The sequence below is a fragment of the Tyto alba genome, unplaced genomic scaffold, assembly GCF_018691265.1.
Source record: "Tyto alba isolate M040663 unplaced genomic scaffold, T.alba_DEE_v4.0 Super-Scaffold_14, whole genome shotgun sequence".
Taxonomy (NCBI): domain Eukaryota; kingdom Metazoa; phylum Chordata; class Aves; order Strigiformes; family Tytonidae; genus Tyto; species Tyto alba.
In genome coordinates this window covers 14,076,676-14,089,952 of record NW_024881276.1, presented here as the reverse complement: position 1 = coordinate 14,089,952, position 13,277 = coordinate 14,076,676, and the positions used below count along the sequence as shown (strand labels likewise).

The 13,277-nt window shown below is 42.3% G+C and overlaps 1 protein-coding gene and 1 long non-coding RNA gene across 3 annotated transcripts in view; one reads left to right on the top strand and one right to left on the bottom strand.

Moving 5' to 3' along the window:
- Positions 1 to 478: 478 nt before the first annotated feature.
- LOC116965697 lies at positions 479 to 5,166 on the bottom strand. Its single transcript, XR_006164971.1, has 2 exons — positions 5,007 to 5,166; positions 479 to 4,228 (listed from the first exon to the last, which is right to left on the bottom strand). It is a non-coding gene; the product is annotated as an uncharacterized LOC116965697 (long non-coding RNA).
- A 111-nt stretch (positions 5,167 to 5,277) lies between these two features.
- RPS6KA3 (ribosomal protein S6 kinase A3) overlaps positions 5,278 to 13,277 on the top strand; it is an 80,368-nt gene continuing 72,368 nt past the window's right edge. For both annotated transcript variants that reach the window (XM_033010086.2, XM_033010085.2), the window contains exon 1: positions 5,278 to 5,526. In XM_033010086.2, coding sequence (XP_032865977.1) covers positions 5,455 to 5,526 — 72 coding nt within the window. In that variant the 5' untranslated portion in view covers positions 5,278 to 5,454. The remainder of the gene's footprint in view (positions 5,527 to 13,277) is intronic.

Sequence of the window (13,277 nt, the reverse complement as noted above, 5' to 3'; positions counted from 1 at the left end):
AGGTAGGACACATAATGTTGTGGCCTCCTCTAGACCTGTTTTATAGCAGTGACTTGTGAAGCTGACAAGTTTGTTATTGCTATGGTATCTTGTATAATATAATATCATATCATATTTTACCTCTATCACCTTTGTATATTTTTTTTCAATCTTTTTTGTAAACAGCTAGCTTGTGTCACATTTAACTCAGGAGAACCCTGACCCTCAGAGACTGATCCTTGTTCATACTCTACCATTTCCTTTTTGTCTCAAAATATCACAACCTAAAATTCTGATCTGTTTCAGAATGTTCCACTGTAATGGGCTGGTAACTTGTATTCAGTATTTGATAGCAGGTATCCATGTAAGATTTCAAAGCTCAGCGAAAGGTTTCTCATACTTCAGGGTGAAAAGGATAAGCTTTGTCATTCAGAAGATAAATCTGAGCTGTCTATATGTACCGAAACACTAAAATGAGAACATATGTTGGAGACAGGTATGCTGTAATGAGACTGTATTTTATTGAATTCCAGATTTCCACTCAGGATGTAGAAACCACAGTCACAATATTTCCTGATAGTATAGTGACCACAGATAAAACTCAACGCAGTAATACCATCAAACCTGATCCATTATGCTTTACTCTTTCAGTGCAATTTTATATAAACATACATACATCCAGAAAAGCTAGTTTTAAGCAGTGAGTCAGACACCGTATCTCTAACATACATACAAGTATTCTTATTGTCATTATTGAGCCTTCTACTATACTTGCAGGATCAGGACTTCAAAGAAGAGCCTGATAGAGGAAATTGTAGGAAATGTTTGCATTCCTGTATAATTCCATCACACAGGCGCCTGTAATGGTGAAAGCACTCTTCAGCAGATGTTGTTTGAAAGGTCAGGTTAAGTCTTAACACACAATAGACATTCATTTCAGTTATTCCTTTTTTAATTACCGATTATAACTCTCTTTAACCCTGGTTCGTAGAGCCAACCCTCCTGGTGTCTCTGCTCTGACAATTCACACCAGCTGGAAACTTCTTGCAGGACTTTGTTGGTCTTCCCCTGGTCTTTGTCAGCTTTCCAAATATCAGTAAAACCATCCTTTCAATATCCCAATGAGGTTAAGGAGGTGTTCTTTACATTTACAACTAAAGCATGGAGCAAACATTTCTAATTAGCATTAAGGCTCCCTCAGTCTATTTTGGCAGCATGTATTTATACTCCTCCAATCAAGGCCCCTTCACACTTCTGAAAACATCATTAAGGAAGACTAAGTCTCCTTAATTGAATCTCATCTATATTAAGTGACTTACTAATTTACACAAATTAGTGATTTGCTAGCAATTGAATCCAGGTATCTTGAGAATAAGAGACTCTGTGTCTACTAGCTATACAAACTGTATTGATTTTCTTTTTAACTCCTTGGAGGTTTTTACCATGTAAATTTGGACAGTAACTTCTGTATATTTTCTTGTGCATTAAATTCAAATTACACACTTCAGTATTATGGTTGTAATACTTGAAACTGAATTTCACACTTTTGGAATGCATTTATTTTTTCATATTCTCTTCATTTTAATCCAGAAGATACTACTTTACAATTCACACCTAACACACTACTACACCTTCTAGATGAGTGTTCGATTGTGTTTTTTGTTGCCATAGTTTGCTTTGTTTTTCCCCCCCTTTCATTTTTATTTTAAAAATGCAAGTTCAAGCTTCCAAATATTTTTATAGCAATATTAGCAATCTAATCCTGTTTTATACTTATTTTTGGGGTATGTCTATGGTGATTTACCAACTCTGTCACAAATTCTGCCTTAATTGCAAAAAGTAGGTACTACTTCAAAGCTAGGCAAAGCATTAGACACCACCAACCATAAGCAAGCTTCCCCAATTTCTGCTACTCACACATCAAGACATCTTCTGTGGGGAAAGACAGTTAAGTCCTATTAAGTTGATGTCTTGCTTTCAAGAGGGTGACATTTTAGTGAGATTTATTAGAAGCGAGATCAAAAGATGGTGCAGCTTGTGAAGCCCACCTAATGCATATGATGAGAGGTTAGCAGGATTTTATACAGCACTGTCATTTCAGTGCCATATGCTGCCTTTTTCCTAATTAACATGATCATATTTTCTGGTGCAATGCACGTAAAACATCTGTGTGGATGAACATGATTGCAACCACTTATGCAAAGGTGAAATCAACCCCTGCAACCAAGTCTGGTGACAGACAGTTATTAGTGGTGACTACAGTCAAGTAGCGATGGCTGCGCCTGGAGGGAAAGAGGGTAAAAGGAAGGTCTGCTGCCACAGGTGAAAGCATGATCTTGCTTTGGCCTGAGACAAAAGAAATGAAAAATAGGAGCTGCTGTCTTGAGGCAAAGTATCTTCAGTGTCTTACCTCGCACTGGGAGGATGATCCAACTCTGATCTTAGCAGGATCTGAAAGTCAGAATCCCCCGCATCTCCCAGAGCTTAACTGATATGTTTCTTTTCCCGATGGAGACAATTTCCAGATGATTTTCTTGCCCTGAAGTCTGTTCTTGCATAGTAGCTCCTATTAAAAATCCAATGCTGCTTTCTCCTTTATAAAATTTAAATGTGTGGTGTGCTAATACTCAAACCCCTGAACAATAAAATGGCATACTTCTGTCTACCCTCTGTACTTCAGTGCCTGAGAAAAGGTCAGATTTCTGTTGTTTGCAGCCCTCTTATATGCTACTGCCTAAGATCTTTGCTCTTGTTTTTTTCTGGATTCATAGGATGCACACAGGGAAGGACAAAAGATGACCAACACACAAAATTTAGAGATGCTAACTGAAATGCGACACCCACTCTCCTTTTAAAAAGTTTTTAATTCAAACGTAATTTGGAATAGGTACTTAGACAGGAAAGGACTAGACAACTGTGAAAGGAAAAAGAGGAGACCGTGTAATTTTTTTTATTTAGAGGAAGGAAGTCTTATCATATAAAGAAGGATTGCTTGAACTTTGCTAAATGCAAGCTTAGGTTTAGGGGTTTTTTCCTGTTGCGGTTGCCACCTTTCAGCTGCTCAGGTTCTTCTCCCTAATAGCACGTCTCAGATATATGTACCTGACTGTGTAGTTGATGCAGGTACAAATGCATGAGCTTTGATAACATAAAGCAAATTATCCCTGTGAGGGAATAGAAACTGATGTTTCCTGAGGGATGGAAGGAAACATTTTTTTCATCATCGATTTTTACATGAACTCTATTATTTCATAAGAAGTCCTGATTTGTGTGTCAAACACATAACATACAACTGCTGTGAATATGAGTTTTCTATTCAACATTCCAGCAGCCAGTTTGAAATTTTCTGGTGCTGACCAGACTACAAAAAAATGTATTCCTTGCTATTAAGCATAAAAGGCTGCCAATCACTACTGAATTATCTGTTTTCTATTACCTTGTTCTAAATTTCATACCAGTAACTGGCTGGAGTTTTACAAACTGTCCCTGGTTTTGATAGCGGCAGTCCTGACCTCTCTTCAGCCTTTCACTCAAACTTTGATAGGGTTTGTTGGTGGGTTTTTTTTGAGGACAACAGAAGGTAAAAAGGGTAGGGTCAGTTTTGATGTAGATCTATTCCCCGGTCTTAACTCACCACGTGGCTGCACAAGCAATTGCACCACTTCAAAAGAGGCTGATGCAAGGGCCAGACCCAACAGCAGTGAGCATAGGGAAGGCACAGCTGCTTCTGGAAGTGGTAATGGCTTCAAGTGACCATTCAACTACGATCTTTTACTCCAGATATTTAAGTCTCTGTAGTTCCAGCTGAAGGCTGATTCATTATGAGCAACTGCCTATCCAGTCCTTTGTACCTCTTTGTAGATAGGTATTTATGCTTACGTGAATATAAAGTGGGATCAAAAATGCTACCAAGCAGAAACAGAAGTAGCCTGTGTTCATCACAGTGGTGTGTGCGTGCACGCACACACGCACATTTTTAACCACTAGCACTCTTGTCATTCTTCCCACCCCCAAAAATCTCCAAATATTTAAAGAATGTTAACTTTGATCAAGGATGGAACAAAGCACGTGACCTGTCAAAATCTATAAATGCTTCAGGACAGTGGGGGCTGTTGAAAACGAAGTGGCCTTCTCAAACACAGGTCTGAAAAATCTGGCTTCGTCAGCGAGACGTCTGACACCAGTACTCATCTTCAGTTGCTGGTCTAATGTTTCAAGGTTTCTTCTGCATCAGCCAAGCCATCTGACACTGCAAAAAGATGGGTGTTTATTACAGTGCTTAACATTTTAAGAGAACCACGCAAGACTGCATACATTTATGGGTCTCAATATATGTTTGTCAGCTGTTTGTGTACTATCAGCTGAGGATAAAAAGTAAAATAAGGGCTGTTTTCAGAACCTGTGGGGGTTTTTTGACAGCTTTATCTTCATGTCTCTTGGCCTGCAGAAGTATGACTTTCTCGCTTCGAGGCAACTCTTACTCATGCAGTCCAACCACTACTTCAATGATATTGCTATAAACCCAAATTCCTGCATCTTAATTCCTTTCCCTCTTTGCCTAATGATATGCTGCACAACACTACCTCTCACTCGCCTCCCAGCTCATCCATTTAGGCAAACAAACTTTTCGTCTCTCCCATTCCCCCCCAGTTCATCTGCCTGAGCAGCGGCAGCCCCGAGCCCCGGCCGGACATCCCAAAGGGTCTCTAGCCCCTTCCTGCTGGGGCCGGCCCGACTGAACCTCGCAGCGGCAGCGCTGAGGGGCAAACCCCGACACGGTCGCTTCGCAGAGAGAACGGCGCCTGGGCCGCTGCCGCCGCCCAACTCCGCGGGCCGGCCCGCCGCTGCCCCGGACAACCCTGGGCAAAGCGACCGAGGCCGGACAGCGACGAACCACGGACTGGTCTCACTCCGGGGAGGGGGGGGGGGGGGCGGGGGGGCCCAGCCCGGCCCGGCTGCCCGCCATCACCGAGCGCTTCTCCCGCCCGCCCGCCCGCTGGACAGGGGTGGCCGCGCCCGCGACTGACCCGGTCCTGCCCGGGCCTCCAGCAGCGCCGCGCTCCAGCCTCTCGCCCGCGGCTACACTCGGCACCGCCGTTCGCGGCCGCCGCCGCCTCCCGCTGCGGGCGGCGAGGGGCCGGGGCGGCGGGGGTCCCGCCCGGCCGCGGCGCGCGCAGGCGCCGTTGGCCCGGCAGGTACGGCCCGGGCGCCATGTTGTGAGCGGAAGCCGGGCCCGAGCGGCGGGCCGGGGGGGAGGGCGGAAGCGCGGCTCCGCCTGGCAGCGGGGAGGGGGGGGGAGGTGGGACGGACGGACGGACGGACGGACGGCGGCAGCGGCTGGCAGTCGCCGCAGGATCCACCGCCAGAGCTTAGCCGGGGCGTCCCGCGCCCTCCGGAGAGCTCGTTACCTGCCTCGCCGCCCGCCGGGGTGCGGGAGAAGCGGAGAGCGGAGGCTCCGGGAGCCGGGCGGGGAAGATGCCCCTGGCGCAGCTGGCGGACCCTTGGCAGAAGATGGCTGTGGAGAGCACAGCCGAGAGCAGCACCGAGGTACGGGGCGGCCGGAGGTGGTGGTGGGTTTTGTGGGGAAAGTTGCGAGGAGGGGACGGGACCTGGGCTGCCGCTGCTCAAGGGACGGGCAGAGTTTCCCCTCGGGGCGCTGAGCCCCCGGGCCGCTCGGGCGGGCGGCGGGGGTTGAGCGTTGGCGCCTGCCGGCCGGCCGGCCCCTACGCGCCGCTTCCTCTCGGGGCACTGACTGACTCAGGGCCGGGACCGGCCGGGACTCCCCCGCGCCGGGGCTCGGGGCTTGTTTCACGGGACCGGGCTGCTCCCGACTCGCTCCCTCCCCTTCCGCCCCCTTCCCCGGGGGGGAGTAACCTGCTTCTGCGGCGGCGGCCGACTCGGGCGCTTTTGTTCCAGCGCGGTGTCTGGTTACTGTCACGGCGAGTTTCCCTTCCCGGGGCGGCCCCGCCGCCTCCTCAAAGCGCGGCCCCGGAGCGGGGGGGCGGGAGGGCCGGGGCCTGCCCTCACCTTGCCCGGTGCCCTCGCCTTGCCGCCGCTCCCCCTGCGGCGGCCGAGGGCCGTCCCCGCCCGGCTGCCGCTGCCCCCTTATCTAAGCAGGATGGGGTTGTCTCTGCAGTTTCGCAAGCGTTTGGGAAACCGCAGGGACGTTTCGCATGGGTGAAGCTTTATGCTTGGCGGCGTTTATGGGAACATCCCCGAGGTGCCGCGCAGTGTGGTTTCCCGCTGTTGGTAGCGGGGAGTTTGTGTGGTGCTCCTGTCCTTGTTAGGCAGGACGCGTGTCAGCTTTCCTAGGCAGAGATAATGAGAGTGGCTGGAAAGTAGATTCACCGAAGCCGTTGATGCCTTCAGTTATTTTCAGTTTTCCCTACGGTGTACTACTGTGTTGGTTGGAATCTCTGTAAACACTACAGCTACACTGTCAGCTGTGCTTGCTCCGTGATTCCCTAGTAGCCCACAGTGCATGTGCCAGTTTGTGACCAGACTCCCATCTGAAAAGAAATAGCTGCTTCTGACAGTGCAGCTTCTACCTGAACCTGCTCCAGCTGACACGAAGCCAAGCTGCTTCAAGTGATGCTGATCCTGAACGGTATGGACTCAGGCCAGCTCACAACAGTTAGTCGCAAGGTTAGGACTTATTCCTTAGTGAGCAGGGCAAATGGAGAGACCAATGCAAAGTTTCTGCAATATCAGAAGTATTTGTCCTTTTGATGTTTGTCTCGTCTTCCTTCTGCTTAAAGTGACTGCGTCTCTGGGGGTCTGAAGAATGTGCGGTTCTGATATGACAGGCAGATATGTCTTTTAGATTCTTGCCAGTTACTGTAGTTTTAAATTCTTGCCAGTTATTCACTGACTTCTAAAGTGGTGATCTTGGATGATTTTTTTGTTGTTGTTAACGAGGAGTAACTACAATAGTAGTGTGATGCTTGGGGGTCATGGAGAAGGGGGTAGGGGGGATGTTTCTTGCGAGACCACTTAGACTAAAGACTTAGAGAAAAGATTTTAACTATTACTTTAATCTTACATGCTCACTGCCTGTAGTCTATGTAACTTCAATAATGGTACATATGCTGGAAAGGTAGAAAAATTGATTATGTTATTTGAAATGTGTGTATGTGCATGATTATACTTTGTTACTTGTTTTAGTGTATTTCAGATATGATTTATTTTAAACTACTGCCATAAACTTATTTTAAAAATAGTATTTTACCTCGTCATAAAATAATTAGTTGAACACTTACACTGATGTGAGTCTACACAATTCAACACCAAAAAATTTTCTAGGACCACTAACAAAACGTGAAACAGCAACGAACTGGCAGGTTTGCACTTTAAGGCCCTAGTCTAGTATAAACACTCAGTTCTTGAAAAAAACAGACTACCTGTAAAAGCTGCTGACATGACCCTCAAAAAGAAAAGAGTAGACTTAGATAGGTTGCTTACCTGAAATGAGTCTTTAAGAAGAGATGTTTTGGTGAAAATAGGTAAGTTTAAATGAAATACATAAACAAGTGACCTAAATACATAATTTACATTTTCAGTGAGTGTGAGTTGTGCTTGTTTGCAGCACAGCAATAGCCTAATTATAGACCCTATCCTGCAGGAGTGTCCTTGGGAAAAAATTTTTTTTACATCCACCTGGAAACTTGTCACTTCAGTCATAGTTTGATATTATTACTATCTTTAGCTGTAATATACTGACTGATGTAAGGAGTTTCTGCTAACCTCTCAGATTTGCTGACACAGTTCTTGTAACGCCGTGTTATACTCATGGAATATTAAGAAATAATGCAAACAATTTCTTTAAGATAAAATATGGATTTATAGTTTTCAGAGATGAGTTGCAGGACTTCTGTTTCTACAGGTACAAATAGGTCAGTGATTGACATTGCATCTCTGACAGCTTTTTCAATATGTAAAGTTGTTATACTATTTTAGAAATGATTTGTCTATATAGTATAATGCTTGGTTTGGCTTTGGTTTTAGAGTTTCATGTTTTAAATCACAACACCTTTAAAGCCTGTGGAGCGATGCTGTCTTTTATTAACTCAGGGTCTACACAAGATTTATAACAAGCATAGGTTTGTTATTCATGATGAGAATGTGCCTCTTATTTCAAGTCATCTGCTTTCGAGCAAATTAAGTATTGATGATTTTAGTTTGTATTTGACTGCCTGAATAACAAGACTGATCCTTTGATCCGTACTCCCAGCAATGCATATTAATGTTGACTGGAAGAGAAGGAATACAATTATGACAGCCAAATTTTGGACACCAGTACACTGAAAGTGCTGGCTATCATAAGGAGATGCCATTTGCTAGACTTTCTGAGAAGCATTTGTGCCATCTATCTTTAGGAGTTTTAATTTAGGTGCTCTAAATTGGCTGTGGAGAAAGTTCAGTTTTTTCCACTGCTCTTGACAGGGTATTTATGATCACCTATTTAGGTGTCTAAATAGATGGTATAAATCTACTTTCACAGGATTCCTTGTTTTATCTTCTGTATCCAGAATTATTTGAAGCTTGCAGGAGACAATGGCACATTTAATGGTCATGCTGATGCTTTAAAGAATCTGGCTGTGGTTGTGATTGTCTCTTCACATTCTGTACTAGTCTGTGGTGTAATCAGTGTTGTATTTATGTTCCACAGGAACAAAGGCTATATTTACAGTATATATTTCTGGTATAGCGAACACGGGTCAACAATTCAAAGCCTGAGTTGAATCACCTAAATGGACTGGTCTATACAGATTTTGAAGACTGTCGTCTCTCCATGATAGGCAGAATTCTCTGTAGCACTTGGCTATTGCTTCTTATACATACCTGCTGTCAGTACAGCGCATTCTGAAGTCTGGGTTTTTCCCAGATTTGTGGAGTGCCATTTTCTTACACTGGGTTGAAAGTGGCAACTGGCAATTTAATTCTAATCTAAATAAGTAGTATACCTTGTATTCCACAAACTGCTGTGATAGAGAGACAGATAACAGTTGTTATATATATGTAAATACTGTCTTGAGAAACATATCATCTGCATGAAAGATGTTTAGGTGTGTGGGGTTTTTTCCTTCAGCTTTTTCAGTTCCTTAATGATACAATTTTACCTGCTCTGGTTTTTGGTTAACACAGTCCTACTACCTGACATAGTACTGATGTTGTGCTGCCAGCTGGGTGGGGTGGGAGGGGGCAGCCGCTGCTTCATCTTTGTGCGGTAATGTGAGAGCTCCACAGCTCTTGGTTTCCTCAGAGAAGGTGTTGAGGTTGACTTCTTGCATTGTTCCATTAGTTTTCTTGTGACATTGGCAGTTCTTAGATTGTTATTCTTTTGTTCATTATAGTATACGTAATGTTTCTCGCCACACCTGGGACATCTGACACAAAGTAGATGTAAGCAGACTGACATGTTTAAAGGCAGGTCTGTTGTCTTTGAATTGATTGTGATCTGTCACACTAACTGTAGTTGTTTGTCATTTCAAATGCTTGGTTTCCATTCACAATGATATGTAGACTAAGGTGGTTGTTTAATTATGTCTGCACATCCAAAATATTATCTTTATGAGTTGATTGATCTTGGCAGTTGGCATATCTATCAACTTTAAGAACTCACTCAAGATACTGGTTTTGAGTAGTGATTTTTTTGTGTGTTTTGTCTTGGTTTTGTGGGGGGGTTGTGTTTTGTTTTTTCAAATATAATTCATAGTCATTAAACTTTTATGCAGTTTTTCAGGCAAGAGTAAAACCTTGTAATTGTTTTTTCAATCTTGGTGACAGACTTCCACGGCAGGGGATAATTTAATCAGTAAAACTGGATAAGTTAGAATCTCTTCAGGGATTTTTTAAGTTTAGACAAACTGAAATGGTTGATTACTGCAAATACTGTGTTATATGCTTGCGTACATGGTACTGTGCTACTTTTTCTCTCCTTATTCTCTGAAATAAGATTAAATGCCTCACCCATTGGAAATAGAGGGGGAAAAAATCCTGTGTAACAGATGGGAAAATGAAGCTCAACAGCTTAGTGGCCCGGTCTAGCAACATTCGTAGGGTCTGTTCTAGAGCTAGGAGATGAACACGGATTTCTAGGGACCTACTCCAGTGGCTCAACCACAAAGTTACTGCTAGCTCGTTCTTATCAGTAACAGTTACCATATGTTCCCTTTGATGCGAGGAACCCCCTGTGGTATGCTTAACGCTCCACTTAACTCTTCTTGGAAGAAATGTGCTGGTTCCCCCCCCCCCCCCCCCCCCCCCTTTATTTTTTGAGTGAAGCAGCTCCATTGTGTAAAAAGTAGCATGTGTTTTCTAAATACATTATTATTATCTAGGTCTGTTTTCTGACACAATTTCTAAGGTTTCGTTTAATTTAATTAGTTAAATTTTCATTTAACATTTAATTTCAAGCATTAATTTATCAGAACATGCATAAGTATATAGAGAAGATGTGAAGAAATGTTATTATATTGTGATTTTAAATGTCCTGCAAACCATATCTTTGAAAAATAAAATCTCCTTTGTCCTGAAGGTTCAAAAGGTGGTGGTTTCAGGATGTAATCAGATAATGATGAATATTATTTGTATTATTCCTTATATAATATGATTGCCAAAATCAGTTATGTTAGAACTTGGGCTTGAATGTTAAACATTTTTCTTTACTTAACAGGGAGTCTTTCTCCTCCCGTCTTCCAGCATTTGACATTTGTTGTATAGTCACCTTGAAAATCCTGCATTTTAGGAAAGAGTGAAATAGCTTAGTCTCTCTTCTTACTAGAATTTATTAAAATAGCTAAATGACAGAATGACCATAAACAAGTAATGCTTTAGTTGACCTCAGTATTAAATTTCAACCTTTGTCATTTATCATGCTAAGAGATTCTAAGGAACCTGTGTCTGCTTTGTAAGGAATTGCAGCACGCAGCCTTGCTGTGCCTGCTGGCTGCCCCCAGGACCTGGCACGTACCCCCACGTGTGTTCCCCGGTCCCCTTTTGAAGGAGTCCAGGCAGGCGTGGGGCATTTTGGTGGGCCCGGGACTGCTGCAGGCAGTGAAGGTGAAGCGTACCTGCCTTCTCATGCAAACATAGTCTTGGGAATGAGTTGTATACTGTCAGGTGCTAGGGTCACTCTTAGGATAATGTGTGTGAGCAGAGAAAGAATTTATTTTATTTTCATATGCACAGCAATGGTTGGATATATTGAAGTAAGTGATTTTTGCATGTATATTTCTCCTTCTCTTGAGCAGATGAACAGAGTGATGTGGTGTTTTGTTTTGTTTTCTTTACTAAGGCTGCTGAATTGATGTGCTAAGTGTATTAATTTACTACCCATACAGGTAGGGAACCAAATGAAAATTTCACCTCTCTGCTTTTTGTTATTCCTGAACAAATAGACATCCATGATTTGGAGATCATTTTAGCTACAGAAAGTGGTTGGCCTGGACAAAGATTTTATGATACTATATGTCCAGCATCTTGGATAATGCCATGGTACTTGTCTGACTTCAAGCCGAGTTGATTCAGGGAATTAAACTCCCTGAGAGCTGCAAACATTTTTCTAGTTTCTTTTTCTGACCTGACTTGGCACAGGGCTGGACAAATGCCAGTGCCAAGGAAAGCATCGCAGTGGAAGAAAGGGTGCTGCTTTTCTGTATTGTTAAACTATACTGTTGAGTCATATTTGATAAGAAGAAGGTGGTAGTGTAAAGTAGATATGATTTACGAAATCACATAGTTCAAGTTGCCGAAGTATCCAAACTTAAGGAAGTTTGGCTTTGTATCTAAATGATCTGCATATTAATGGCTTATATCTGAAGTTGATTGTCTACAGAGAGGCAAGTTTCAATGTCCTGCTGTTTCTTTTCATGCCCAGCAAAGGAAGAAATCAGTCACCTTAGTCAATAAAGTTTAGAATAAATTATGTGGGATTAATGGAACTTGAAGTAACAAAGTTTTATATAAAATAAATACTTGTAGTAATTTTATGTTTCATAAAAATAAAGACTTGTATCTTTAGTTTTTTGTTAGGTTTTTTTTTTTCAAAAAATTTAAGGAGTTTTTAATACTTGTGAGTACTATTTTTAACATGATATATGCAAAATGTATTGAATACATGTTATGAGAGAACAGCTGAAAAAGTCTAAGATGATGGCACACTTTGCTGTTTACATATCATAAGTTTTAATCAAGTTAGCATTTATATAAGTGCTTTGGATCTGTGTGTTTTCACAGCTCAAGAGTTAGGGCACAAGTCATTAATTCAGATCCTATTAAAGCCTTATGTTTTAGTTAAGCACTTGAATAGATTGTGAAAACTCCATTACTGAAGATTTAAGGAGGGGTTAGACATAAATGTCTTGTGAGTGACATTGTAGGAATAGCTGATCATGCCTCGGTGCACTGAGATAGATTGGATGACCTCTCAAGGTCCTTTTGGTCTATTTTCAACTATTTTTCTGTGGACCTACGAATTTTTTCTCAGGGTAGCTCATTGCTGCTTAGAATAGCAAGTTTGAGTGTGTACAGTTCTAAAGGGTTTTGCTGAATGTAGTTCCATGCAGCGCCGCGGGTTGCTAACAGCAAATTTGTTATTAATATTTCAGTGGGGCTACTGTATTCTGTGCTGCTTTGAAAAAAGCCAGAAGCATTGTTACAGCTTTACTCAATTCAAGGATCACATGGTTCTTGATCTTCATCTGTCAGTTGAAAGTCCCTTGAAAGCACTGGAGTGTCAGTGCTCAGATCTATATATGGCCAGTGTTTTAATGACTAAATAATAAATAATACAAAAAAATTTCTTGTGTGTTTTGAAATATTTATTTTTGGTATCCTAAACTTTATTTCAGAATATGTAAAGAAGGTAAAAATGTTTTTTATTAAATCCTACAACTGTGTCTAAAAGTTGTTGGGTAAGTCTGGAAGTTTTGGTAGATGAAAACCAGGAATTACCTGGGAGGAACTTCAGACATATCCAGTTAATTTATTTAAATTACAATTCCAACTCATAGTTAAATCATTGCCTATGTTACTCATTGGCATTTTAAAACTTCTAGATAACGATTTTTAAATTATGTGATTCAGATGTCTGCTTATTTGTGTACTTAAAACATCATCCTGCACTGATCTATAGTTCATAATTCTTGATTTGTCCAATTGTTAAGTCTAAGAATATAACACTGTTTTTATTATATCTTAATTGCGGGGTATGGTTCTCCTAAAAGGCACCAATTACATGGAAAAGTCAATAGTTAATATAATATACTGAACTCTGTTAACAGTATAAAGACCGGTTG